Consider the following 26822-nt stretch of genomic DNA (forward strand, 5'->3'; position numbering starts at 1 on the left):
GAGAAGAAAGTTTGTGCTGTCTCTTTTAGAGCGCAGCTCCTCAGGCGCCAGTTTCCGGCTTGAGCGGCGTTTGGCGTCGCCGTCGACGTAACCGCGCGGTGCATTATGGGACGCATGACGTCACTGATGACGTCATCGGCATCGTCACTAATGACGTTATCGACATCCGCAACGTCCATCGTCACTGATGACGTCATCGTGACGTCACTGATGACGTCACTGTCACATGACCTCATAGGGGTCACTTGACCCCCGCGACGGTCACGTGACCCCCGTGAGGTTACGTGACCTAGGTGACGTCACGTGACCCCGTGAGGTCACGTGACCCTCGTGAGACGACGGCGACGCCGCTCGGAGGGAGGAGTAGCAGACAACATGAGGAGGTGAGGAGGAGGGAGGAAGGATATACCTTCCGCTCAGTACCCTTCCCCTCCTCCTCCTCCTCAAGAGCTGCGCTCTAACCCGGCGTTACAGGCAGTTGTAAACGGCTTTCATTTTTTTTTTGCAAGCCCACCCATGCGCCATCATTAGCTTTCATATGCATCGCGGTCATCTAATGGGCTGTTGGTTGATCATTACGTACTGGCAGTTTTCAAAAGAACGAGAGCAAGCACACCGTCCTTGACCTATAGGACAAATACACTGGGCTCAAGAGGAATAGAAAAAAAAATGTCTTGATATGACAGTCTTTGCTTTCCTTACGATTTTTTATAGTAGCATTATAAGTGTTTTAGACGTACTGTCTGACAGATGGAAGCCCCAACTTATAACTTTATCTTTGGCAGTTTCTCTTGCTGAGCAAGAGTTTGTGTAACCGAGTTGCCTCCTTGAGCAAACATGTTCGCACGTGTGGCATCGGTGATAAGTCAAGAACGAAGTGGAGGCTCCTCCCACCTCTTTCCACTTTAGTAGAGCGAACGCTGGAGAGGAGGCGATATGAAACTATTAACTATGGCGCATATTGTGCTCGAGGCATGGGAACGTGGGCTGGCTGCCCCGGGATGCAAGCAGGCCGCGTACCAGAGAGTCGCAGGCCGCATGCAGCCCGCGGGCTGCGTGTTTGAGACCCCAGGACTGTAGCCGGTCTAGCCATAGATGACGTGGTTGTGCGAGTGTCATGGGCCCCAGTGGCGTAGGCAGAGCGGGGGTTTGGGGGGTCGAAACCCCCCCCCCCCCCCCCTCTTTTCGTAGGCAGAGGGCAGGTTTGGGGGGGTCGAACCCCCCTCCCGAAATGCCGAACCTCCAGTCGGTTTCGCACGGGGCATGGAGCAAAGGGGGAGCGCGGACTACCTCCAACTTATATACTTTCGGGGAAAAGTGTTTTGGGGTAGAAAATGCTCAAATAAATAAAACAGGCAATATTTCTTCGTTCATGTTTATTTCATGGGATGCGGAACTTGATCTCAGATATACAGGGAACGAATATTTCAAAACATGTGTGGGGCAAAGGATGGTAATTTTAAGGCCAAGTATAACAAACTATCCTCGCTAAAATACACAGTTCAATCAAACCAAAGTGAACATAATAAAAGGAACACATGATGATAATATAAAACAATGTCAGGGATGTAAGTAATATTAAATGAATTGTAAAAAGCAACTTCACTGTAAGTAATGGGTGGCGCTGCGCTAACGCACAACTTGAGTACCGATCAGAATTACGTGCTTTCGACTAGTAATTACCACGAATAAAAAGTAACTGACTAGTTGTTTCAGAAAGCAATTTACAGGCTCTCTTGATCATCTTCATTATGCCAAGCGCCTCCACATTAAGATGCAGCCGCCTGCATGCGTTCACGGGAAAGAATATTTACGACGTACTCCGCTTGAACTTCAATGTGGCGATGAACATTCAAATGCGCTAGACTGAGCAGTCGCTCATTCCAAGTGGACGCTGTCAGGTATGTTTTTAACCGTAATGGTGAAGGGAACGAGCGCTCAGGTTCCGCCACTGTTACGGGCACAGTCGCTAAGATCGTGAGGAGAGAGAGGTGACGTGAAAGAAGTAGGGGAGGTTGTTCTAGCGGGAATGCTGAACTGCTTCCTTATGACCTCTGTCCGGACTCCCTATTCCCAAACGCCCATCGTCTGCTCATCTTGAGGAGACGATGGACGTTTGGGAATGGGGAGTCCGGACAGAGGTCGACCGCCTGCAGCGCAGACAAGGAGGTTATAAGTACTAGGAGGGGGCACGTTGCAATATTGGTGAAGCCTAGTCATAAAAAGTTTAAACGATTTTGTGCCCAGCGTGACCGCAGATCTCTCTGGCGATTGGTGCGCGTGACATGTCACGTGTGAGATGGATGGTTGATTGTAGAAGGAATCCTTGCAGGCTCGCGCGCGCTCCGTCCGGTAGGTTTTCAGATTGAAGGCTAGGCTGTGGTAGTACCCTATCGCAAGACGAAGGCTAGCTACGGTCACGTGATGTGGTCACGTTGGCGTGGTAAATGGTGAGAGTAAGGAGGAAAATGAGAAAGAGGCGAGGCGTCAAGGGAGCATGGCTTGCGGAGGCTACGCGGCCGACGTCATGCCCTCTCCTACCCTTCTATCCTCCTTGAGCGCGGACGTGACGGGCGTTTCACGTTCCCCTTGCTCGCCATTGGAGTTCATAAACTGAAACCAGGCTTGAATACAGCTCTAAAAACTGTTCAGCGCCGGGAGCTGCCCCGCTTTCCAAGAGCTGTCGGCGCTTTTCAAATCTCCCATTTAACTGCGTGATCAGGTAATCCATGAATACGGAGCGCTTAAAATGCTATTCCGTGCTTCCAGCGGGAATGTTAGAGCGGTGACGTTGCCGAATTGTTACTCGCGGCATCTGACTCCCAACTTCCGCTGTCTCGGCCATTTTGCCTAGTGTTTGTGCGCGGACGGTTTCTCCGATTTTTCAGCGTCGATATTTCTTTCCTTTTGTATTGCTGTTTAATTTCTTGTGACAGTATAGCTATCCTTTTGTTTTGTCTGGCCGGTACGCGTTGGTAATGCAGTGGTACCTCAAAAAGCGGAGGGAGTTATGTGTTGTGAGGAAGCTATTAAAGTTGGTGGGCCGCAACTACGATTGCAGTAGAACAGTGAGCTACCACGTCCGTATTCTGCAAATGAAGCCTGCTCTGGTTTGAAAAATGGCAATGCAGCTTTACCCATTTTATCTTAACAGCGCCTCCAATCTTTGCGTGAGCGTCTGTACCGCCGAGTTCACCCTACTTCGTATTTGGGGGGGGGGGGGGGGGGGGGGGGGGGGGGGGGGGGTAATACTGTTGTTCAACCCCCCCCGAAATAAAATCCTGGCAACACCACTGGTCATGGCGCTCTCTCCGTTGCGCCGAATGCTTATGCTTGCTCTTTACTGTAAACTGGCACCGCGGAATGTGAACTTTTGTAGCGGTGCGATCGCTCGCTCCCCAAGGAGCAGCACAGGCTAACCAAGTAGATGGCGCCAGACGCCATCCAATTACGAAGGGTTCAGCCACATGCGTTTACCCATTCATCTAAAGTAGGTTTCCAAGCTGGTTGAATCCAAATCAATCCAAATTCAAATCCATTTTGACGTCGTCTGTTCCATGCATTCGTGCATTGGGGTGATTGGTACGATTGCTGCCGTTTTGGCGTGGTTACCAGCTTTATATATTTGATAGCCCGTAGCTCTCGTGATCATATCTCGGCAACTAATAAGTCCACACCCTCAGCCACTGAAGCCGCCGTCGCTGCGCCATGAACCTGAGCGCGTAAGCGAGTGCGATCGTACGGCATGTCTCACCTGGGTCACTTCATTTGCGAGGGTTTCGCCGGGCCAGATCCGAACCCCGAAGAATGGCTTCGAGGTTTCGAAAAGTCGTCTGTGGCATGTCCGGAGGTGTGGACAGTAGTGTCGCGGCCTTCCTCCTCCGAAAGTCCGGTGAGCTGCCGATGTGTTCCTTTCCCATGTTGCGCGCATTACAGGCATGCATTGCTCGCTGTCCCCTTTGTCCATTGGACTGTGGGGTCGTTCCGAGCATGCACAGTAGTTCTCTTCCTCGAACTATCAGATGCCGTGCATGCCTCTATAGCGAAGTGACTAGGCATTTTCCGACTCGGTGATAATCAGTGGAAAGGTATGCGAGTCTGTAACAGGAAAGCTCCTGCCATAAAGCCCTCCACCCTTTCCATTTTAGCAGAGCAAACACTGAAGAGGAGGTGAGTGGAGAGGAGGAAATCTCCAGCAATCATGGCGAGCAGAGAGCTTTGTGGGAGAGGGTTGTCCTGCGATTCTAAACCTGCAGGTCTATAGGCCCTCTCTTGTACCACACCACAAGTCTTAAGTATGAGGTCATAGCCTAAAGCTTAATTAAGATGCAGTCAATTAATCAATCGATCGAGCGTCGCATATGGTCACACGTATGGTCCCCCAACGAGCCCTCATTGCAGGGTACGACGTGACGGGCGTCTTCATGCGAAACTGGGACCCGCACGACGCCGACAGCCACTGCGATCTGGACGCGGACGAGACAGATGCCAAGTGGGTATGCGACACCCTCGGCATTCCTTTCATGATGGTGGACTTCGTCAAGCCCTACTGGCACAACGTGTTCAGGTCAGTCACGTCGGCCTCTGTCCCGTCCATCCTCGTGCAGGGCCTTACAACCGGGACCATCAATATGCAAGCAGATTTTTGGTTTCTAAATCATCTCTTGAAAGAAATGTATCCTATTGTACAATTGTGGTAAAATTACATTTCGCAATAGCGGTAATGCAACGACAAGCGAGGGTTTTCATTGTGCAGCAGGCATAGCCATGATCCCTCCATATTTACAACTCTGTCATCAGTAGGGTGCTTTCAGAAATCCTGACTCCAAGAGATATCCAACATGGTCCTCTCTTTATGCTTCTGTCTGATCTAGGCTGTCACAGAAAGTTGGAGGTAGTACTTGACCAGCTCACTGGAAAGGTGTTGCGGGCAAGGCCAAAGGGCTGTCGACCAAGAGCCATTACTTTGCAGTAACCTAAGTGCCATTCCTTTCTAGCCCTTTTGACTAGTTCTAACTATTCTTAGAAGAACTTTACACAAGATAGCAAAAAAAAGAAACGCTGAAATCTTGAGCCAGGCGACACCGAGTTCCCTGTGAAAAGTAATTAAAATCAAACTGCACAGCTGCATCACCAATCAGTTCACTCAAAGTGCCCCATTCCTTCATATCTTATTTTTTCTTCGAAACTATCGCTTTACTTTAAGCAGTCTCAAAAGATACACAGAATTAGGAAGTCAAACATCACTTTATGGTATCTGTGTAGTGTACCTCTAGAAGTGTCTGACAAAGTTTTGCAATGACTGCGTTGCAGCCCCATGCTTCAGGAGTACCAAGATGGCCTCACTCCCAATCCAGACATTATGTGCAACCATGTGATCAAGTTTGGCGCCTTCCACCGCCACGCCGTCAAGCGCTTCGGAGCGGACGCCGTAGCAACGGGACACTACGCGCGGATACGTAACCTGCCAGATGGAAGTGAGACCATTGCGCATTCGCTGTTACAATTCCCTCTATTGCTATCTCCCCACCCTTTTACTGTCAACATAACATCTCGAGCAAACACTGCAGTAAAACGTTTAGAGACCAATTAACTGCCGATCTCACATCCTGCTGTTACACTTTCTGCATAACACATGTACAGGGTGTCCCCCTCCCCAAAAAATTAACAGGATTTTTTTTCACTGCAGAAATAAACTATGCACCGTTAAACGCTCATTATCTGCCCTAATGTAGCTCAGGTGGTCTGGACCAGATGCAAAAGTTTGAAAATAAACCATTCTCTTATTCGAGATACGCAATATTCTGAAAATTTCAATGGAGAAATGGCGCCCACCATCAGTAACCAGCGCCACTCGGTTCCATGTATACGACTCTATCGGCCGCCATTTTTTTACTTAAATTTCCAGATCACTTATAAATTTTGGATAAGATAACGGTTCATATTGAAAATTTGCCATCCACTTCGGACTGCTTGCGCTACATTTGGGTGAACACAGAGTGCTTGGCGATGCATTGTTTATTTTTGCAGTAAAAACAAAAAAAACTTGTAAATATTTTTTTTAACATACTGTACTATTAGGTTTGCATGAGGCGCAAACAGCGGAATGTGTGGTGTTCAATACTCGAGGCTTGTGGGAACTGATGAAACTGCGAGGGTGAGAGTCCTACTTCGACGTTTTTGACCAGCGTTTGGTGCAGCTCGAACTCCGCGTTGATGGTGCATCAGTAGCTTCGTCGCAGCCATTATTGCTTACTCGGCACATACAGCGCAAAAAATACGGGACACAAAAAGGGAACGGGGAAGAAGAGGTGGGAAGGACTGCAGCTGGGTGGGGTGTGCAGTGATGCGACTGACCCCAGTCACTTTGTAGCACCTTTTGGAGCAGCCAAAGTCAATTGTGGAGCAGCAAAAGGTACTTTTGGAGCACAAGCACACCCTTCATTTTATTCATACCACTGTGAATATTATATGTGAAGATTTGTGTGTTGGCATATCCAACTAAAAAACGTGCGTGCTTTGCCTTCACACTTGTGTGCAACGGCGGGTTTGATTTCCTTAAACGAAGAACTAGCTGTTTAGTTGCACATAGAAGCACTAGGCATGGCAACAAGATGGTGGTTGATGAAGGACAGTATGGACTGCTGTGAATGGTCATTTTACGTACACTTCGGAACACGCGGGACATCTTGGACGTGGAACCTCAAGAACAATGGAGGCACTATTTGGAACATTTTCGAGTACAAGTCTCTGCGAAGACTGCTCCAGAACTACAGACGGCCATAAAGACGCAATGTCGCATTGCTCAGGAAAGACTACTCCTCATGAAGCCAAAGGATGTGGAAAAGCACACACAGAAGAATCCCTCTACAGCATACTCATCTCGAACCCAGTATTGCCCCTAACGAGTATAACGCGAACACCACTATGGCTGGAAAGTCCAGACTTATGCTTTATTCGCTTGGACGATAAACGCTTACAACGCATTATACAAGTTTTGAACGAGCATATGTGTAACTGGACGACGCTTGATTACATATCTCTGTACTCCAACACTAACCCGCGTTTTGATGCTCCGCACGGTAACATTAGCTCATATTATATGGATGTTACCAGCTCTTTTCAGGCCATTGTGCATTTACTAGAATATCAGTTTGGCGACCAGGTTCCCGTCTTTGTCCAGGACTTGTACAATTTGCTCGAGTGTCGCATCCCTCAAAAAAATTGCATGGAAGTTGTGTCTCCCCCTAGTGCTGGCAAAAACTGTTTCTTTGACACTATCGTGGGCTTTTACATTAATCGAGGCACTATACACAATTTTAACCGCTGCTCAAATTTTCCCCTACAAGATGCTGTAGGAAAGCGTCTGTTAGTTTGGCACAAGCCAAACTGCGGGTCGGCAGCCTTTGAAACTATTAAAAAGATTGTAGGTGGTGATGTGGACAATGTGTCTGTCAAGAACTCACCGGACATGATTGTGATCCGGACTCCAGCGATTGTGCTCAGCAGCAGTAAAACAATTCCACGTGATGAAGCCTTCAATCATCGCATGTTTTGCTACAAGTGGACCGCCTGCCCTGCTCTCAAGATTTACGACAAGAAGGTGCACCTCCTGACCATCATCAACCTGTTTGACAAGTACCTGGACGACGAAGAATACTGCGTTCAACGCAATCTGGTTCAATAAAGCTTGGTTCAAACTTTAAACACCGCCGATTAGTGCTGTGAGCTCAATGAAGCTAGCTTACATGCCAGAACAGACTAGGAACATAAGATATGTTGCAAAAATTCCAAGTACTGTTAGTGTTTGACGCTGAAAGGGAGATCGAGTAGGATGGTACATTATTTGTGGGCAAAATCTAAATTTCCAAAAATTTGTGCAAGCCTACCACAACGATCCGGACGTGTAGCGAGGCCTGATTATATTTTCGGTATTAAGTGAAATCAAGTTTTAGCACAACGTTGGTGCAAGTTCCTCACGTGTATGCTAAATGTAGCTAGATGTGGCAGGGTAAGCCTTTTGACGCAGCAATCACATCACTGGGTGTGCTTCAGGTGTGGAGCTTCTGCAAGGTGTGGACCCTGTCAAGGACCAGAGTTTCTTCCTGAGCCAGGTGGGGCAGGCTGCCCTGCAGCGCACCCTCTTCCCGCTCGGTGAGGCCACCAAGGGCCAGGTCAAGGCCCTGGCCCGTTCCCTCGGACTGCACAGGGTGGCCGACAAGAAGGAGGTACGTCTTCACCGCCGGAACCCGTTCCCCAGAGCAGAGGGGAAACTAGTTGTCGAGGGTCTAGATCAGCGGTCTCCAAGCCCCGCCCACGGGTCACATGCTGCTCCCCTAAAAAAACAGCGCTCCAAATATGCAAAAGGAGGTATTAGAAAGAATGAAAGAAACTGCATTGTAATGAGGTTCTCTCGCCATGACTGACCATTGTAGTCACCAGCATTACGTGTCTATGTTAAAATTCTTTGGTGTTCTTTCGTACATCGTGTCGGCATTAGTTTTATCATTGTTGTTAGTCTTTTGCACTGCGGGAATGTGCCAAAGTTTCCACACGATTTGATTTATGGCTGGGACGCTTTTGCGCTCACAGTTGTTGCATAACATCATAATAAGCTAAATATGAAATTTAGAGTTAAAAATATGTATTCATCTTTTTTTTTTTTTTTTAAATACTTTAGCCATAATCTTTGCATTTAAATTCTTGCCTAGGTCTGCTTAGTTTTTCCTCGTTTATAATTACTATTTTTCTTCCTGGCCCTCAAGAATGCGACGGGGGAAAGGGGGGGGGGGGGGGGGGAGGAGGGGAGGGGAGGGGGCGGCAAAGGAAGGCCTGAAGCCCCATAAGCCTCCCTCCTGGGTACACTGCTGCTTCCAGGAAAAGTAGTACGACTGCCCACCCGTAGTCTTCAACACGTGCCACACAGTAGTGATCGCATACAAGGCACGCAGCTGAGGTCACGGCGTACAATCCGAAGTTGTGGGTGTGCCCCTAGCGAGTGTAGCGTGCACCGCTTTGCGTGCAGAGCATGGGGATGTGCTTCATCGGCAAGCAAGACTTCCAGTCCTTCGTAGAGAAGTATGTGGAGCCCAAGCGAGGCACCTTCGTGGACATTGAGACGGGAAAGGTGGTCGGCAGTCACTCGGGTAAGTGCTTTCCACCCGAGAAACAGGGCTGGCACTCTCGTACCACGCACAATGTTTTCAGAGGGGTCCGATCTAAAAGTGGCGCATTTCTTTCAACTTCTATTTCCGGCCACGACACAGTTGGTCAGAAACTGACACGGATCCCCAACTCCTGGCCGCTTAAGCTTCCTCGGACTGTCAGGCTGGAGAGCAAACTTCAGAGATGCTGGCGACAGCGAGACACTTTTATGACTTCGGGCACTTTTTGGGATGCGATAGACACACCAGAAAGCATTTTAGGCACTGTGGTGAAACTGTGGTGCAGCATGATATGCGTCGATGCAGGGGTGCACGCTTGGACGCTGGGCCAACGCTGCCGTCTGGGAGGTCTGCGCTCCGCCTACTTCGTTGCCAGGCTCTGTCCCATCACCCAGCAAATCCTGGTGGTGAGTCGGACACTGCTCCGGTGCTTCGTTGCTGCAACTCGTTCCGAGGCGCAGAATTTTAAGCAAGTTGCTTCCGACTGAATACCCAATCTCGCTTTCGGGCCTCGAGTGTGCCGCGAATGAGGCTTCGATGGAAGGATTTTCCGCTACATATAGCGGGAAACATTTCTGTTGGAGCGCAGTTAATTAATCCTAAAAACTCCGCGGACACTAGTTGTCCGTTCACAAGAGTTTGGCGAGAGCCTAGGCAGTTTTCTTTTTTTTTTTTTTGAGTAAAACTATAGAAGGGCTAGTTGGCAAAATAAAGTGTAACAAAGAAAATTAGCTTTTACCTATTGTCAAATTATCTAATGACATGGTAGGCTGGTAGGCGACTAGTTTTTATTTTGGCAAAATGAAACTGGTAAACTGCGCGCCAAGTTTATTTCTTTTATCTTCCACACCTCTTTCTGTCATAAACGCAACAACGGCCCACAATGTTATTTTATGATCTCGCAAAAGGAAAGGCTTAGCTGGACGTTAGTCCAGTAGGAAAAACTGTTTTCTTTTTTTTTCATTCACTTAAACGAGCCCTCGTTTTTTATCTTTCAAATAATAATCATGCCGCGTCGCCTTTGGCCACCTCTGTAGTAAATCGTGGCGCCGTACTGCAAGAAATTGATCCGCGCATTATCTTCAGAGGCCCGTCACACCGTCGGATGCGCCCCGTACAAAGGGAACGATTTAAAAGAGCTGGCATTCCAGGCCTCCGGCTGGGACCATCCTGCACTCCGCTGGCGGGAGATGCGCACCGGGGCACCCCACTGGATCCGACTGCCGTTGGTGGGGGGCGGGGGACCCCCTTCGGCACGCTGCCTCTTCAAGAGCCAGCACCTAGATCCCCCCGTGCCCTGCACCGTCGCCGAGGGCCCCGGCGGCGGACTAACAGTGTTGCTCGACCACCACAAGAGGGCTATCTCTCCCGGGCAGGTGCGAACCCGCTTGCCACGGAATCCGGGTGTGAGATGGTGCCCACGTGTTATAGACCGTTCCACAAACATCCGGCTCCTTCCAACCTCTCGTCGACGTACTACGGTGCAGTCCACAAGAAAAGGATATATTCCTTATAATGATCAGTTTCTAGAGTCTCTAGACTAGAAACAATCTGTTTCTAGGCCAGATGCAACAATAATCGGTCGTAACGATTGAAATTTTGAGTTTTCTCGTTATTGTTACAAGTGGATTGCACTGTACTACGGCAATTTGATGTACGGCACGTGGAGTAACACCCGTAGATGAAAGGAGCGGTTCATGTTTGCTTTGCATTGTATGATCGCGGGATAACAAAACGGGGTATCTATCGGCTTTGTGATTCGTCTGCTTCGTTTAGTTTGCATTCTGAACTCATAATGGTAAGAGAGAAGGAATTCGGCCACTTCTGGGATGTATGGAGCGTCCCTTCAGTTCCCTTCGCTGTGCAATGTGGGACGGACGAGAGGCCCGGTGGGGTTTCCTGGAAAGGTCCATCGGAAATCGTTAGCATGTCTCGGTGTCTGGAACGGATCTCCAACCAGTATGTTTAGCGTGTCCTCGCTTGTAGTCTCTCAATTCACTCCCGATAGTCCACGAAGGCTTCGGCAGCTAGACTCCGGTTTGCGACAAGTCCGACCACAGCCACTGGTCCCATCCGACGGAGCCAACCGAGCGGCGCCAAAAATGCATCGTCACGACGCACATTGTAGGTTTGGTATCACTAGGGCTCTGCGTTTTCGGACAAATCCGATAAAATCCGAAAAACACTCGCCGGTAAAAATGTTTCGAATTCAAACTTATCCGAAAAACTCATAATTCAAAAACTCAATTGCACAAAAAAAAAACTTTTTTGGGGGATAGACATTTTCTTCATCCACTTTTTATTGTTTCCAAGCTTGTTCGTTCCAATTTGCCCTTTCCAAAGGCATAAAAAAGTATGTCCTCCCAACCCTTATCTTAAAAGGCAGGCCTCCTCCTCGCGACAATGGCCGAACCAAGGTCAAATACGTGGCCGGTTTAAGCAGGGAGCTTTTCCCCAGATACCTTTCTTTCCAAGACCTTCGCTCGCCCTCCCGCGACCTCCTTTGGTTGCAGACTGCCTTCGCACACGTCCCCTGTTGTCCTCAGCGATGACGGAAATTCGAGATTGAGTCAGTCACATTAATGTGGCAATTTGGGCCAGTTGGTTCACAATCGTAGACAAGTGCCAAAGAAATGGACGTGGGCAAGTTGACGTAAACACTGGTGCACTCACAATTAACATTTATTAAAAAACCAATCCCTTATCTAGCCACGAAAAACGTCGGTCATGACTACAACCAATGTAGCCCTCTATAGAGAAATTCATATTCTTTTGCCTATAAGTTTATGGATGTGTCACTTGTACACCTCATGTATCTGGCTTTAATCTCAAACGCCTCATGTAGCTCTCTAGATACTTTATATGGGTATCATTCTTTGACCCAGATATCCGGAGAAACAACCCCCAAAAATTCTGAGTTTCGAGCGTCGTAAATGAATGCTCCAAAAAACTCAATTTCGGAGAAAAAAAATAAACAGCAAAAAAAAACAACCTCCGAGTTTTCTCAAAAACAAACTTTGAAAACGCATAATCCTAGCTATCACCTAATAAACTTATCGCATTCGAAAAAGAAAAAGTGAAAAATTGTGGCACATTCACTTTGTGCAATTAGTTTAGCTCAGAGACAGAAAACTCCCAAAGACGATGAACGTCGTGACGATCCAGGATTGGCTGTCGGGTCGTAGCGCCGGCTGCAATCGGATTTAGGTTGAGGCGGAGTACAGAAGTCGGGTCGTTTAGACGATGGCGACTCTTGCATTTGCTCGTCTCTTTCGCTGCAACTTTACAATTAACTGCGACATCCAACGGCGTGACATGCCGGCTCCCGTGATGCAGTTTGTTGCCACTTCGTGGGAATAGGAGGCTGAACGCATCGGTCCAAGATAAGTTCCAGGGACTAGTCTCGGTATTTTAAACGGCGAGAAATTTCCTGAGAAATTCCGAGCCTACGGTTTTCAACTTGTCGAGAAAGAAAGCGCCCTCGTCCCGTGGACGTTGGAGCAGGAACGAGCAGTGCAATATAATTTTTTGCAAGGTGTGTGCACTTGCGGCGTTATGACCGTCACTAGCTATACCGCCTGGCAACAGGTCCCACCCTAGGTACCATTTCACGTGGTTCCTCCAAATTGGCTTAACTTGTTCGAGGCTCTTGCAGTGGCTCTAGCAGAGTGCAGTGAGCAGCAAGACCACCTAAAGGGCTGTCCAAACGTCACACAGTAGATCCCGCTACATGAATTCATGGCGCATGCTGTGTTCCAGTCTGCCTCGATACATTTTGTTTGTTGGGGGTGGGGGAAGGGGAAGCACCCCTCCTCTGCGTCTTTGGACGGAGGCTTAAAGCGTCACCCTATGGGTCCGGACGCCCATTTGCACACTCTGCTGGCTATTGTCAAGGCTACCTTTGCTGTTCTCAGTCCCCAATCTCCCGAAAACAAGAAAGGGGAAGAGACAACGGCAAGGAAGGAGGCCGCGCTGTTTGCGTGGTTGATGTCCAAACTGAAAAACGGGCGTGCACTCCACAAATTCACCGCACATCTCGTGAATTCAGAAAACGCAGCTTCTGCCGTGTCCTGTTCGGACAGCCCTTAAGGAGAAGTAAATTGTGGTGTGGAACATTTATACCGAACCTGCTGCAGAAAATACGGATCAAATTCGTTTTTGATCACGGTACCACATTATGCAAGCTACAGACATCGTACAGTAAAACCTCGTTATAACAAAACGGGATATAACAAACTAATGGATATAACAAAGCAGTCAAAATTCCCCTTGGTTACTAATAGTGGGAAGAAATGGACATTGGCTATAACAAACTAATGGTTATAACGAAATAATTACAACCGCTCCTTCAACTTTGTTATAACGAGGTTTTACTGTACTACTTTCTCAAAGGATTACACATAAAGGACAGAACACAAACGGCACATATTCTAGAATGTGTGCTGTCCGTGTTCGGTCCTCTATGTGTAATCCTTTAAAAAGATTTTTAACCATAACCAACGTGCTCACTTATGCAGTGTGTTATCTCCGTAGGTCGGAGGACAACCATGAGTGTAGGTAGGGCGTGCCCTCACGATGCACTGTTACAGTTTGCAGTGTTCTACGGCGAGGACAGCCAGTGTTTTGGCAGTGCCAAGATCACCGAGCTGGGGCCAAGCCTATACGAAGAACAGCGGTCCTTCCATTCTACCGCTAGGAGCAAAGGATAGTTTGTGTAGACCTTTGTGTGTAAATAAACCAGACATTTCTTTTTCCCATTCAGAAGGCGATTTCGATGCAGATATTCCCGTGTCGACCGTGGCATTAATGCCGTACAAGGTGTGTCTTTGCTCGGGACAGTCGTGGCATTGTGGGAAGGCAGGCAAGGGATGCCAGAAGCCCTGCAGTGCCATGGCGACGCAGTGTTTCCTGCAAAGACAGCACACCAGCGTTCTGTGGGAAGGTTTTCGTCTGAATGCGACTACGTCCAAACACTCTGGGCTGGGACTTTGAGCGTAAGCTACCGAGCTTCTTGTTCCTTGCCAGCTAAGAAATGGCCAGGACGCATACACTAAGTTGCTCAGTGGCTGGTTGCCATGCCAATTTTTTCTGAGATTTCGGCTGGGCGCGTGTTTTGTGTTTTAGGGTACTATTATAGCTTATGGACGGAAACTGCCTCTTGGCAAAAAGCAACGGTACGGCACGAGTATTTGGACATGGGTAGATCACAAACTACAAGTGTTTGGCCAAATGCAACATTGTAATTTTTTTTTTTTTTTATTTTGGAATCGCAAGTTTTTTTGCAACATAATAAAATACTAAAGTGGAACAATAAATAGCGTAAGGACAGGCAATGGTTTGACCACATAGACAGGTCTAGCCAGTCCCGTCTTTGTGTCTTTCGTGCTATTTATAGACCCTTTCTGAAATTCAGTGCCATCTGGTGACTCAAATGGCAGTTTAACTTTTACCGTACTAATGGCAGCAATGAACCTGTGGTCTGCAGTATTTCATGGGGCACCCTCACTTTCACAAGTCAACGGTAAACGAGAATGTGCGCTTCACTGTACAGTTCTTTTTCAATCTCTTTCAGTGTCAATGGCAAAAAAATAAATGCAACCAGTCAGAACGAAGCACCATCCCAGATAGACGCCTCAATGAAGTTGCATACATCAAGGGGCTTTGAAGCCGAGTGTGCGCTACTAACATATTGACTGGGCCCAAGTTAGAAAAAAACACTTACGCAGCTCTTTCATCCAATTCCTGCTTCACGTCGTGCTAACGTCTAGAATCTATAAGCCGCGAATCATCTGCTTAGGAGCATCTTCAATTTCTTCCTTCATCAGTAAACAGAAGACAGCCATTACTATAGCACATATCCCATTTTTCAGATGATGATAGTGATCAAAGTGGCCAGACTGAATTCCGGAAAGGGTCTATTGTCTATAACTTCTCGCAAAGAAAAAGAAGGACATGGGTAGAAGAAGTGAAAAAGCTACATTTCAGACAACACTTAAAGCAAGCCCTCTGGAAATTTAGGAATTAGCAAAACCTTAGCCAGAATTGACAGTTGTGACAACATGGTACCTACCAGCTTCCCCGCTGTTAGCCACATCTTCTCCCGGTCTCGGAGTTTCAGCATGTAGGTCGTGTTCGTCAAGAATATCCCTCTGCAATAACGAGGTGGCATTCAACAACATTGCCACGCAGCATATGCCTGGAGATTGACTTTTGTCCTGTAGCCTAGCTGAGCTAGAAGGATCGGTAAACAAAACAACTGCCAGGAAAGCAAGTGCACTCTCTCTATAAAAAGCACCACTATTGGGCTGAGAACATTGGTGGAACGTTAGTGCACTCACAATTTCGCTCTGGAGTCTGTTTCGAAATTTGACAATATTTGTTATTTATATAATATACCTCAAAGGACCCTAAAAGGGCACTGTATATTATAGCAAGAAAAAAAGGAAACAGGCAAGGAACCACCTGATGCTCATAACAGATTATTAAAAGAAAAGCGGAACACACTAGGCAAAGAACAACATTCACATCTGTACAGAGACTGTCCGATCTGAAACAGGGCCGCACAACGAGACAATATTTATTTACGTACCATATTTTCCGGACTATAGTACATGTGTGAAAGTTGAAAAGTTTATGTGGTGCGATCTACAGGAATTTTTTTATTCTGTTAAAAGAGTATGTAAATGATGATTTATGTATAATACAAGCTTCTTTGTGAGCTAAAGGGGATTGGTGGCTGAGTGGGCTAGTGTACACCATCTCGGAGCTTGTGGAGCGAAAGCTCGCGCTGCAGAACCCAGGGATCCTGGGTTCAATCCCCCCCCCCGCCCGTTTCGATCTGGATGAGCATTGTACCGGCAGGCGGTTGTGCTGCCCGCCGCTAGTGCTTGGTGCACGTTAAAGACCCCAGGCTAGCGGTTATACCGCACTGGCTAAATTGCTCATCTACGGCTGGGGCACCAGACGTCCATTGAGGCAGATTAACTTCCGGCTGTATAAAGATGGACGCAACAATTTTTTTTGTTGTTTGTGAGCTAATAAAGCAGGCATTTGTCAAGATGTGCCGCGCATAAAAAGATTTATGAGCCGACTAAGCACCGAGTAAGCAATAACTTTTATCTTGGACCCCAAATTCACCCCTGGCACCGGGTGCAGATAGTCCGGAAAATACCGTAATATCCCGAAAGATGGCCCATCTCCGAAAGATTACCTGCCCCCTAATTTTGGCACGATTTGCTATTTTTTCAAAAACACAGAAAGATAGCCCACTTCTAGTAAGTTGCAGGTCCCCGGCCAATGGTGACCTTGGCAGAAATGGTGTTACTTAGCCATGACGGGAGATGAGCGCACATTGCTGACTGGGAAGAACAGTAGTCCCACGTACCACAATCAGTGTAGGCCCTCCCCGCAGTCGCAAGTTTTGCGGGTCGCAAAATCTAAAACAGATTTTTTCTGTCTTTTTTTAATCGCCCACTTCTTATTTTCGCCTCATTTGCTCTCGATATTAGGTGGGCTATCTCTCGCGACATTACGGTACAGTACTGTCGAATTTTGGGCAATTAAAACTTTTCCCGCTTTGATCAGACACAGAGTGGTACATCCTCACAATCTTGCTCGGCTTTTTGTAAGGACTGCTGGCACAGTCTTCGGAGAGCCCACCTTCAGGTGTTCTGCAAACCAAAACCCCCATCCTCAAGTGCTGCTGCGGTGAAATCTTGCTAAAAGCGCGCTCCCCATGGCGTAGCGGTGTAAGATAGCAAAGAACTCGATACGGACGCACGAGGCCGAGCGTTTTCGTGGTGTACGCGACGTGCAAACACCCGTCGGTCACGTCCTCCCATGACGAGAGCCAAAAGACACTCGCGTGGAATGCCGGTGCAACGCCTGTTGCCTGCGAAGACCCCTCTGCAAACAGTTACCGATGGCCTCTTCTTGGGACGTGAAATCTGCATCCAGAGCCCGCGTGGCGGCGGTTGAACGACCTGGCAGGCCAAGGGCTCCCACGGCGGTGTCTCCCGTGATCAGCTGTTCGCACTGGTGAGCAGCCTGGACCGTGGCGTCTTCTCCTTCCGGAGACGCCCCGTGTTGCGGCGCTGGCCAGCAGTCGGGAGAGTCTCCGTGCCGGTACAGGGCCACCGGCCAGCAGGGTTCGGAACCCTGAACAACGGTATTTCCAGTCGGCAATGCGTCGAAACGAGGCTGCTTCCCTTTTCTGGGGCCACGGTGTAAGATCTACATACGTGTGGACATTGCATGTGTGGCAGCTGCCAGATAAAGTCCTCTCCTTGCCTTGGTTGGAAGCGGCACCACCAGATGACACTTTGATCGTCAGCTCGGTTGCCTGTCGCGGGCCCCATTTCCCAAGCTTCTTTACGGGAGACGCGCTTTCTTTAAATTCGTTTTCTGGGTTGCCACGTCCTGTAGAACTTGACACTTGTGCTACGCGTTTTGCTTAAGTGCAGCCTCGTCGTCAACCCTAGTTTCGTGCCTCGACGACGGCAAGAACGGTTTTATGAATGCATCGGAGCGGAGAGATCTCTGGCGTGGCATTCGGACCGTTGTCCGTCGAGCCTAGAGCGGATGTGCCGAGCAGAAAGCGCTAACTCGACCCTTTTTTTGGGTTAAGCAATTTAGCCAGTGGAGACGTCAAAATAGGCTGCTAGCACACGTAACGAGAGGACTTTATCCGGTCGATTGCGTCGTGGCATTCGCCGTGCTGCGTGTCCATACATATATATATCTTGGCCCGCAACCTAAACAGACCTTGCTGAGGGTGATTCGACCTATACTTTATCTCGCTAGTTGCACGCGGCGTTACGAAAGTTACGGAGGGAGAGTGTAACATCAGGAGCCGGGAAGGAGGAACTCCCCTCTTATTGGGACCTTTTTTTGTGAGCCCTCTTGTCCCCCTCAGAGATTAGCCCATCACTCGGAATTCATACAAAAGCGGATGTCTTCTTTCCTGCCCGTAGCTTCCACAGCACTGCCGGAACTACAGCGAGATAGAGTGTGGTATAAGAAACAATAGGCCCGACACCTTCCTTACACTTTTGGTGAAACGTGAAAAGTGCTGGCACGAAAACAAAGGATAGTGGTGTGACCCCCCCCAACACGTCTACGTCTCCGGAGTAACAAGCCAAAAGTTCATCTTGCCATTGGCAAAAATTGTCGGTCTAAGTACTGTCGAGACCGGTTATAACGAAGTCAACGAAAATCTGAATCACTTCGCTAAATCCGCTATTTCGTTATAACCGACTTCGGTTATAACGAAGTGCAAAAGAGAATGGGAAACCATGATCGCTTAGCTGTAGCCGCTATTTCATTATAATCTGCTTTTTTTATAACCGGTCTCAACAGTACGAAGAAAAGGACTGTCTCTCTTCTGCAGGCCAAATTTTCCACTCTAATGTCTACGAGCAACCGTTCGTTGCAGGCTTTACCGTTTGTACAGGGGACGGCAATGCTCAAACTGCGGCAGTCTGTTCCACGGCTCAGCGTGTTAAAGGTGACGTCTCATTTCGTTGGTTCGCGCTCGGCTGTGCCAGCTGATCTTGTGACCCGCTGTACACACAGAGTGCGAAGGATGTAGTTTACGAGTAGGGTCCAAAAGTTTCTGGGACTATGTGTCAGATTTTGTGCCAACCTCAAAACGCCGGTGATGAGGTAATACAATCTATAGGGACGATGACGTACTAGAAAATCGCTCGACAAAGACATAGCATGCAAATTGCCGTGATGTTTAAATATGAAGACCAAACTGGGGACGTTCATACCCGAAGAAGGGCAATGTCCAAAGGTTATCAAACTGCATTCGAATGCACAACGTGACTACCGTAATATCCCGAGAGATGCCCCATCCAAGAAAGATACGCTGCCCTATTCTTCGCACGATTTGCTATTTTTTCTGAAACACTGAAAGATAGCCCACTTTTATTAATTGCAGGGCCCTGGCCAATGGTGACCTCGGCAAAACCTGTCACTTAACCACGGCAAGAGATAAGCAAACATTGCAGACTGGGAAGGACAGTCGTCTGTTGTTCCTTGCCCCTTCTTGCGATTGCAAGTTTCGAGGGTCACAAAATTTAAAACGCACTTTTTAAACTTTTTTTTTATGGCACACAGAAAGTTAGCTTACCACTTATTTCCATCCGATTTTCTATCGATCTTAGGTAGGCTATCTCTCAGGATATTTCGGTAGAGTGCAATCCACTTATAATGATAATAACAAATTCAGAACATTCAATTGTTTTAACCAATTATCGTTGTATCTGGACTAGAAACCGATTGTTTCTAAACTAGGAGCTCTAGAAACCTATTGCTATAAGTGGAACATTGTTATATGTGGCATCGTTATAGGAGAATTGCAGTGTATATTGAAATGAGCAAGAGTGAAATAGAATGTGTGATTTCTGAGCGTGGAGTGCAAAGGTCTCTTCCTGTGTGCTGTGGAGTTAGCAGTTAATACAATTACCCAGTTTCACAAGATTTTCAGTACCAGTCTGCTGCTTTTCTTGTGGAAGCTATTGGGAACTGCCATCTCAGTAGTCCTAAAATTCTGTCGAACGTCTACGACTATTCTAAGATGTCTCTTGTTTCTCAGTTTAACCCGGTAAATCTATAGTTTCTTCGCATCCAACCAGTTTCGGCTGGGAGCAAGCAAGCCTTGGCACGACCGACCAAATTTGTCCCCACCCAAATGGCACATCAAACGCGAATAAAGAGGTTCGGCGAAACATAGCATTGCTGCACAGAAACGATGCATCTTAAAAATTCTCTAAGCTCCGCGGTGCTTCAAAATCAACACCGCACTTTGCGTAAAAACAATGTCCCTCTACCGGTGCTCTCCGGCGTTTCACAGTGGGGTTCCCACCACCTTGGGGAATCCGAAATGCCAGCAACATCCCGGGCCTCAAGCCTGGAATGGCATTCACCAGCTCGCCAACTTTGTCCAGAACACTCCCTTCGGCGGTGACCGAGGGAAGCCAAGCGTTTCCGCACTCGGTGTCAGTCCTCTCTGTGTGGTTCGGTTGCTCCGCTTGCACAAAGTCGCCAGACTGCAAGAGTAATGTCGGCGGTGAGTTAGCCTCTCTTTGCACAAATCCTACCTCGTTTCACCGCTGCCAATGAAAATAGTGACAAGTGAAGTGCCAGACAGGGTTTTTAAGGTTCCATGTCTCCACCTAGGGACAGATGTCCGTACTCGGGTTTAGGTGGAGTTAGCTGTACCACACACGTTTGTTTATGAATATGCTCGTCCTAGCTTCTAGGGCACTTGCCAAGCTTTGCATGGTGGGAGCTGGCACACTGCCCCGGTGAAACTAGATTCAGCAAAGAGCATCCAGACGAAAATGCAGGTCTACAAGACGGGTACGTAACTGTGGCCTTTGTTGCCAGATGCTGGTCCCCCATCCAAGCAACCATTTGGGGTCAAAAGGAGCATTTACGGCGTACGGGACCAGAGTTGTGCAAAAGCATGCGCCGTCAGTGATGATTTTCAATAGCAAGAAGATGGATGCCAGAAAAAAGCGCTCATCAGCCATGTTTGGTGCAGCTAGTTTCAGAACTTTTATTAGAGTTCTGCAAATGGCACCTTATCCCAACTTCTGGCACAATATTCACATAGAGTTGATGCAGTGTCGAAACACAAGTGGCTCTTCTTTTCCCACAGTATATGTAAATGTATCAGGTAGAAATACCAAACAAGCTGGACAACCACTCAATGGCCTTGACATGAAGGGGAGAATTGCTACCCTCACTCTTCCTGCTCCTCAACGCAAGTGCTGATTTGCTGGCCGCCTTGACTGCCTTTCATCTCTAAGAACTTGAAATGCCCAAGTCATGCTGTCACTTCTGCATTAGGCAAAAAATTGCCATGCTTTGCAGTATGGCAAATTAATAAATTCTGCATCCTTTTACTTTAGCAAGTTGTTCATTTTCTACACAAACAAAAATGTGACAAAAATAAGCAAGCGTTTAATTTTATAGGTGGGTGCTAAGAAGCTAAATGTATAATATGCTTTCACAGAGAAAAAAAAAAAGACGTACCGTGTCCTCTTCGTGCCTCAAGGGTGAGCATGACTGCAAACCTACAAATGAGGAAAGAGGTGTTAAGGTCGTGTCAAAGCCTTCACTTGACTACAAGTGCAAACAGAGCGACCTTGATGACCACTGAATGGATGGAAGGCACTGGCTCAACTGTAACATCCATCTAGGCACTGGTGCAAAAAGCAAAAATGTTTGACTTCCATTTTGTTTCCTACTCTTTTACGTTCCAGTAAATATCACCACCGACTGGAGGAAGTCATCACCCGAATGATGCAAGGGAGGGGTCCCAGCTTATCATTCAGAAACATTGCTGACCCTTCTCCACCAAAGTTTAGGCCTGACACCAGGGCCCGTTTTCTCGAACGCGAACCGTGGTTTAAAGTTAACTATTGTCCCTAGAAGAGGGAATTCTAGGTCAGGCGACTGGGAGAGCAGGGGCGCCGAGAGAGGAGCAGTACCTACAAGCAAAATGGCCGCGACGTCGCTTAATGAGGGCTAAGAGTTCTTAGTTCTGCTGAACATTCATTTCGATCCGGCTGTTATATTAATGACGCACCATAAACCTATTAGCACGTCAAGCAAAGCGGTAGTTCAGAGGGACTACTAAACTAACTGACGGCAGCATTCCGCGAACACATCACTCTTCAGCAGTCCGGGATCCAAGACATATGACGGTACATAAGCCTTGCAAGTGTTTTTATGGTGAGTAAAAAAATGTTTTGCGAATGAGTGTTGGTATATATTTATACTAACACGTTTAATTTGTTACAGTATGCACGCCAACTCGTGAGCAGCGATTACTTTGCGAAGAAAGGGGGTTATCCTCGATAAAGTCTTCATTCCGGGTGAACAGCCGGGACATTGTACTGCTTTTTAGTTCGCAGTGCGTCGATAGTATGCCGACAGCATCGAGGTTTCTACATATCCCCGGTGGCCAGCAATTCAACGGTGACGAGAAGCTTAGCTCCTCGTCACCGGTAAATCGGTTGGGCAAAAGGAAAAGGGGGCAAACAGTTGAGATCACCAGGAATTGAAGAAACGTGCATCGCAAGGAACAAAAACGAGACTACAGCACCAGCATTGCCAGACTGGAAGGCACACGGGAAAGTTATGTGTTGTTTATGGCGAAACATATTGAAGAAAATGTTTTTTACATTTTCGAATATTCGTCGGCGAACCCTAGCATAGTAGCTGAAATTTCTTGGTATCATCTGAAGCAAATAAATCGGTCTTCAAGTACAACATTACTATATTTTGACTTAAAATAACAATACGAGATTGATAACAACCATCGGAAAAAGAGGATAAACAAAATGATTGGCTTGTTTCACCGATAGATGGCGCATCTTACTGCCCAATCAAAAATAATTATTGTTGTTCTATATCCAACCGTTTATTACAGTACCTAGGTACTTTTTCCTTCCTAGGCACCGTGGTTTACCAAAATGGGTTTACCATCGCTTCGAGAAAACCGGCCCAGGAGTGTCGGAAATGTGTGGGAGATGAGGGGGCATCTGAATTTCATTTCATTTCTTGCTTATATAAATAGCCTGTGGAGGGCTTTACGTAAGTGGGAGATTCCCCATCCCCAAAATATTTACTAGAAATGCCTGGTAAGGGGTGGCTGACACCACTGCCTGATGGCCACCCTTCATTACCGAAGAGTGCAATTCTTGCCTGCACTTGAGCATGACCCTACCATCATCCAACCTGGTACAAGCTGTGTCCCTTTTCCTCCATGCAAGACATATATCATTTGCAAGCCAGAACTATGCCAAAAGTCTTGTTATCATTAATTAAACAACATACCAAAACTCTCGCCTTGTGGAACTTCCTTCTGTTGGTCCTTTCTATCCATAGGCTTTGACTCCCTTGGCTTCTGACGAGGCTTTTCTGCAAACAAATATCGGGACAAAATGGCACTGCACTGTCACCCTTCTTGATTTTTTGCACGACACGGTGATTATCTAACTTCTAAGTGAACCCCTGTGGTATGTTTTAAGCCCGATGCTTCCCCAAGAACTCACGCAGTCTACTGAAAGACCCAGCAATCCACCTAGTCTCTCCGAGAGTTCAGTACCGACTTCGAGCTGCGACTGCAGAATGCATTGTAGCATCTGCCTGTTTATATGAATCAAAGCAGTGGCAGACTGGATGCTGCTGTTGCTTAAAAACAAAGCATTTCGATTATACTAGTCTAATAATGTTTCAACAACCCTATGGTTTTGAATAGCAAGCTAAGTTTCAATGAAAATATAGTAAGGGTGCAGGCAAGCTGGTGAATATCAACCATGTTGAATTAACCCGAGATCGGGGTGGAAGAGAAATATCAAAACATCGAAGGGACAGAAAATAGGTAGGATGACGTTTCAAACTCAGCTAACTCGTTTATTTAGTCCACCTTTCTTTTCTACAGTCTCAAACTGAAGGTCATCACCACCAACACAGAAGGACAAAGTCTGTACAGTTCAAGAGCCACAAAAGAATGGAGACAACCTTATAGGTCGACACTCTAAAGTGACACCCATCCTCCTAAGGTTGAACAAAAGGATTATTCTCCCCTTCTATTTCTAAACACAGTTCTCACATCTGATAGAAAAGACACCCTCTCCACCTAAAACCATCCAAAAAATAACCAAAATGGCCTTCGGGCCAACACAATGTTGGGACACAAAAGTACTGAAAGATAACCAAAAAAAAAAAAAAATGGCTTACAATCATTCCGATAAAGGAAGTAAGCCCAGATTAAGGCAGGGTCTGGGCATCTACCAAAGCTGCAGAGTTTTGTCGATAGTGAGAAGATAGACATAAGCTAAGTCCTAGCAGCACTATATGAACAACTTACGAGACGTCTTGTTTCGTGCTTTGCATTGGCTCTTCAGCTTCGCTGGCCTCCGACCAGGATTTTCGACAGGCAAACATTGTGAGGGAATGGCCCCTCTCTTCAACCTCTGTTTCTTTGGTATTGGAATGTTACGGCCATCTGCAAAGGACCAGAAAACACCTGCCATGCAGCAAAAACATGTGCACCTCCAATGACAGAAATAGAGGTGCGGATATACTGCAGGCATGGTGCCGCCCGAAAGAATAGGCTGGTTGTATCCTCTAGGGGGGGTGGCATTGGGATTGGTTCGGAATGCTTTTTACACAAGCTTACTTGCACTAGTGGGACCTAAGAAGATTCGCACGCGACGCCACTGATCAAGAAGCTTCTTTGTCGCCACATAAGTTTAAGGATAAAAGCGAATATTTTCTTTCAGTCTCTCCTTCACAAAACTTTATGACAAAGTTGCAGGGATTGCATTGTTAGTCATCAATGGCATAGCCAGGAATTTTTTTTTTTTTTTGGGGGGGGGGGGGGGGGGGGGGGGGCGGGGGGGCTGAGGTGACCGGGATGTTCGTGATTTGGGATGTGGAGAAGGGGAGGGGTGTTCAAATTGTATGTGTATATTATAGGGTCGGCTGCATTTCGGGGTGGGGCTGAAACCCCATAAGCCTCTTCCCTGGCTACGCTGCTGCCTAGCTTATACAGTGGACATGAAAACTGTGTGAGTATTGAATATGGGCTCACGACAATCAATGCCTCAACATGCACTCAAGAAGTGGCTCGTGCCCAATCGCCACGATGACGGCAAGAGCCCAACGTTAACAATGTGTAAAACTTGGCACATGCCCCGTGCTTTGCCAGCCCCAACGCGTGGCTATAATAAACATTGGCAGCATATAATTTGCTCTCCATCATGTGGCGGCTTGTTCTGGCTGCATGTTAAGGAAGTGAACGTAGCTCGTTTTTCTCTCATTTTTCGTCCGCTGCTGCACACAAAAAAAGAAGAAATGTTTTATAGGTTACAAGTGTCAAGGAATCATTCTAAGCAGTATTTACTGAAAGTACAAAAATGGTTTTATCGCCTCTTTAGGAGTCTGCTACTCTAACGATGCGTCTATAGACAACGACAGGTTAAGAATTTAGGAGGAACTCCTTCCAGTCCACTTTAGCAGAGCAACACTGGAGGGGAAGCAACCTCCTCTCTGGCGTTGGCTCTGCTAAAGTGGAGAGGGGTGGGAGGAACTTCCCCTGAACTCTTAACCTTTCACTGACTACACCGTAAAATACCGGGCAAGCACCCACTCAAAATTTTGAGATAATCGCAAAAAAGAAAGGGGATGGGCGCTTGTCCGTTCATCAATTTTACATATAAATGCACTGTGTTTTCTCAGATCTTACAAATTTGGGAATGGGCGCTTAGTGTGGAATGGTGCGGATGCGAGGTATTCTACGCTAGACACCAAACTTGTCTGTACTCTGTCTGTATTCCCTTCTTTTCTCCAACTTTGCCCTTGTTTCTAGCGACAATGATTGGTATCTTTTGGGCTGTGCTACAAATGGCTTGCATGATCATCTATGGTCATTCCTGCGTGTTCCAGTCGGGGAGAACAGATCCGGTGGTGCGATGTTGTACACGGTAAACGCTCAGCAGCAAAGCCATCACAATGGCCACTGATGCGACGTCAGCGCAAGGCATGTATACGAGCGCAAAAAACTTGAAATTTAAGCCAGTTACATCAAACTGTGCCCTTTGACCACAACAAAGTGACTAGCGAAATGAACTAGAATCCGTAAACGGCGACCAGGCAGAACAAACCACATTGTCATGCAGCTCCCGTGCGTACGTCGGGGGTGGGGACGTACTGCGAGCGGTGGGCAAGTACACACATTTAAACAACTCCACTGCCGTTCTGAACGCTCCCTCGCTACCTGCTAGACCGCGTGGTCTGTACTGCCTCGTCGCCGTTTGCGCATCCTAGCTCATATTGCTAGCCACTGTAGAGCACGTCAGAATGTGTCTTGCTTACCAGCTGCACTCCAGAAGAAGTCATTCCTCAGGAAATGAATACTGCAGACTTGCATATGAGTCGAAATCGACTTGTTGATTCGCAACTTCGCTCTCCAGGCCTCCCTGAGCCGAGCATCGGTTGGGAATCTGTGAAGGCTGATTTTACCTTTCACGGATCGGTTCGTGCACTGCGGAACGCTGCAAGAGCGGTGACTACTGAATTGTAGGTTTGATCGATTCGGACTCATCGTGAGCCAGTAACAAAACCAACGGGACGCCCAGAATGTTGAGATAACAGTGACAAAAACCGAGGGAAATCATCCAATGTGCAAAAGGAACATCACGCCCAACCTCCTTGAGCTTTCATTTCAAGCTGCTTCAGCAGCTTCAGCTTCAGCTGCTTGAGCGCTTGAGCTGGCTTGAGCCACAGTGGCTGGAAGTGGCTTGAGCCAATCCTGTTGGCTGGAAGTGGCTTGAGCCACTTCCAAGTTCCAGCCAACAGGATTGGATTGGATTCCCTTGCGTTTCCATTTAATGGGTGGAAGGTAGGCGGAAGTTGATTCTTAATGCTTTCGCCGGATGAATAGATGGATGAATGGATTGTAATGGGCGGCAGCTTGCGTCACCTAGCCTAACATTTCGTCATGCCTTCTTTTTTTTATATATATTTGTATGAATTTTGTTATACATACCCCCCTTTGTTTTAAATTGAATTTATTGCTTATTTTTATCTGTATTTTTGTTTTTATCCTTCCCTAGATCTCTTCCACCCATCTTC

General features: G+C 47.4%; 3 protein-coding genes across 4 annotated transcripts; 2 read left to right on the top strand and 1 right to left on the bottom strand.

Annotated features, from left to right (window-relative positions):
- Nucleotides 1-3515: 3515 nt before the first annotated feature.
- Nucleotides 3516-13925, top strand: LOC8032777 (mitochondrial tRNA-specific 2-thiouridylase 1). Of its 2 annotated transcripts, XM_002400324.4 has the most exons (8): nt 3516-3892; nt 4402-4567; nt 5314-5477; nt 8056-8228; nt 9026-9146; nt 9471-9571; nt 10316-10540; nt 13754-13925. In XM_002400324.4, exons 1-8 carry the CDS (start codon nt 3808-3810, stop codon nt 13871-13873), a joined length of 1155 nt encoding a protein of 384 aa, XP_002400368.3. In that variant the 5' UTR covers nt 3516-3807; the 3' UTR covers nt 13874-13925. The 2 variants fall into 2 exon arrangements, with proteins under 2 accessions (XP_002400368.3, XP_040355842.1); XM_040499908.2 differs by having other exon boundaries at nt 3544-3892; nt 9026-9571.
- On the top strand, nt 5486-8024 carry LOC115319384. Its single transcript, XM_029979328.2, has one exon. It carries the CDS (start codon nt 6713-6715, stop codon nt 7685-7687), a length of 975 nt encoding a protein of 324 aa, XP_029835188.2. The 5' UTR covers nt 5486-6712; the 3' UTR covers nt 7688-8024.
- On the bottom strand, nt 13909-26485 carry LOC8032774. Its single transcript, XM_002400326.5, has 8 exons — nt 26064-26485; nt 24055-24192; nt 23019-23102; nt 21210-21250; nt 20000-20218; nt 17084-17321; nt 15235-15313; nt 13909-14072 (listed from the first exon to the last, which is right to left on the bottom strand). Exons 1-7 carry the CDS (start codon nt 26290-26292, stop codon nt 15300-15302), a joined length of 963 nt encoding a protein of 320 aa, XP_002400370.3. The 5' UTR covers nt 26293-26485; the 3' UTR covers nt 13909-14072; nt 15235-15299.
- Nucleotides 26486-26822: the final 337 nt, after the last annotated feature.

Source organism: Ixodes scapularis, unplaced genomic scaffold, assembly GCF_016920785.2.
Source record: "Ixodes scapularis isolate PalLabHiFi unplaced genomic scaffold, ASM1692078v2 PGA_scaffold8__174_contigs__length_109621045, whole genome shotgun sequence".
Taxonomy (NCBI): Eukaryota; Metazoa; Arthropoda; class Arachnida; order Ixodida; family Ixodidae; genus Ixodes; species Ixodes scapularis.

Coding starts and splice junctions, on each gene's coding strand:
- LOC8032777 (XM_040499908.2), top strand. CDS start 3,808: ATGGCTTCGAGGTTTCGAAAAGTCGTCTGTGGCATGTCCGGAGGTGTG. Junction 3,893..4,401: donor CTTCCTCCTCCGAAAGTCCG/GTGAGCTGCCGA, acceptor CCCTCATTGCAG/GGTACGACGTGACGGGCGTC. Junction 9,572..10,315: donor TCACCCAGCAAATCCTGGTG/GTGAGTCGGACA, acceptor CTGGCATTCCAG/GCCTCCGGCTGGGACCATCC.
- LOC115319384 (XM_029979328.2), top strand. CDS start 6,713: ATGGAGGCACTATTTGGAACATTTTCGAGTACAAGTCTCTGCGAAGAC.
- LOC8032774 (XM_002400326.5), bottom strand. CDS start 26,292: ATGAGTCCGAATCGATCAAACCTACAATTCAGTAGTCACCGCTCTTGC. Junction 24,193..26,063: donor CTTCTTCTGGAGTGCAGCTG/GTAAGCAAGACA, acceptor GGTCCTTTGCAG/ATGGCCGTAACATTCCAATA. Junction 23,103..24,054: donor AGCACGAAACAAGACGTCTC/GTAAGTTGTTCA, acceptor ATTTGTTTGCAG/AAAAGCCTCGTCAGAAGCCA.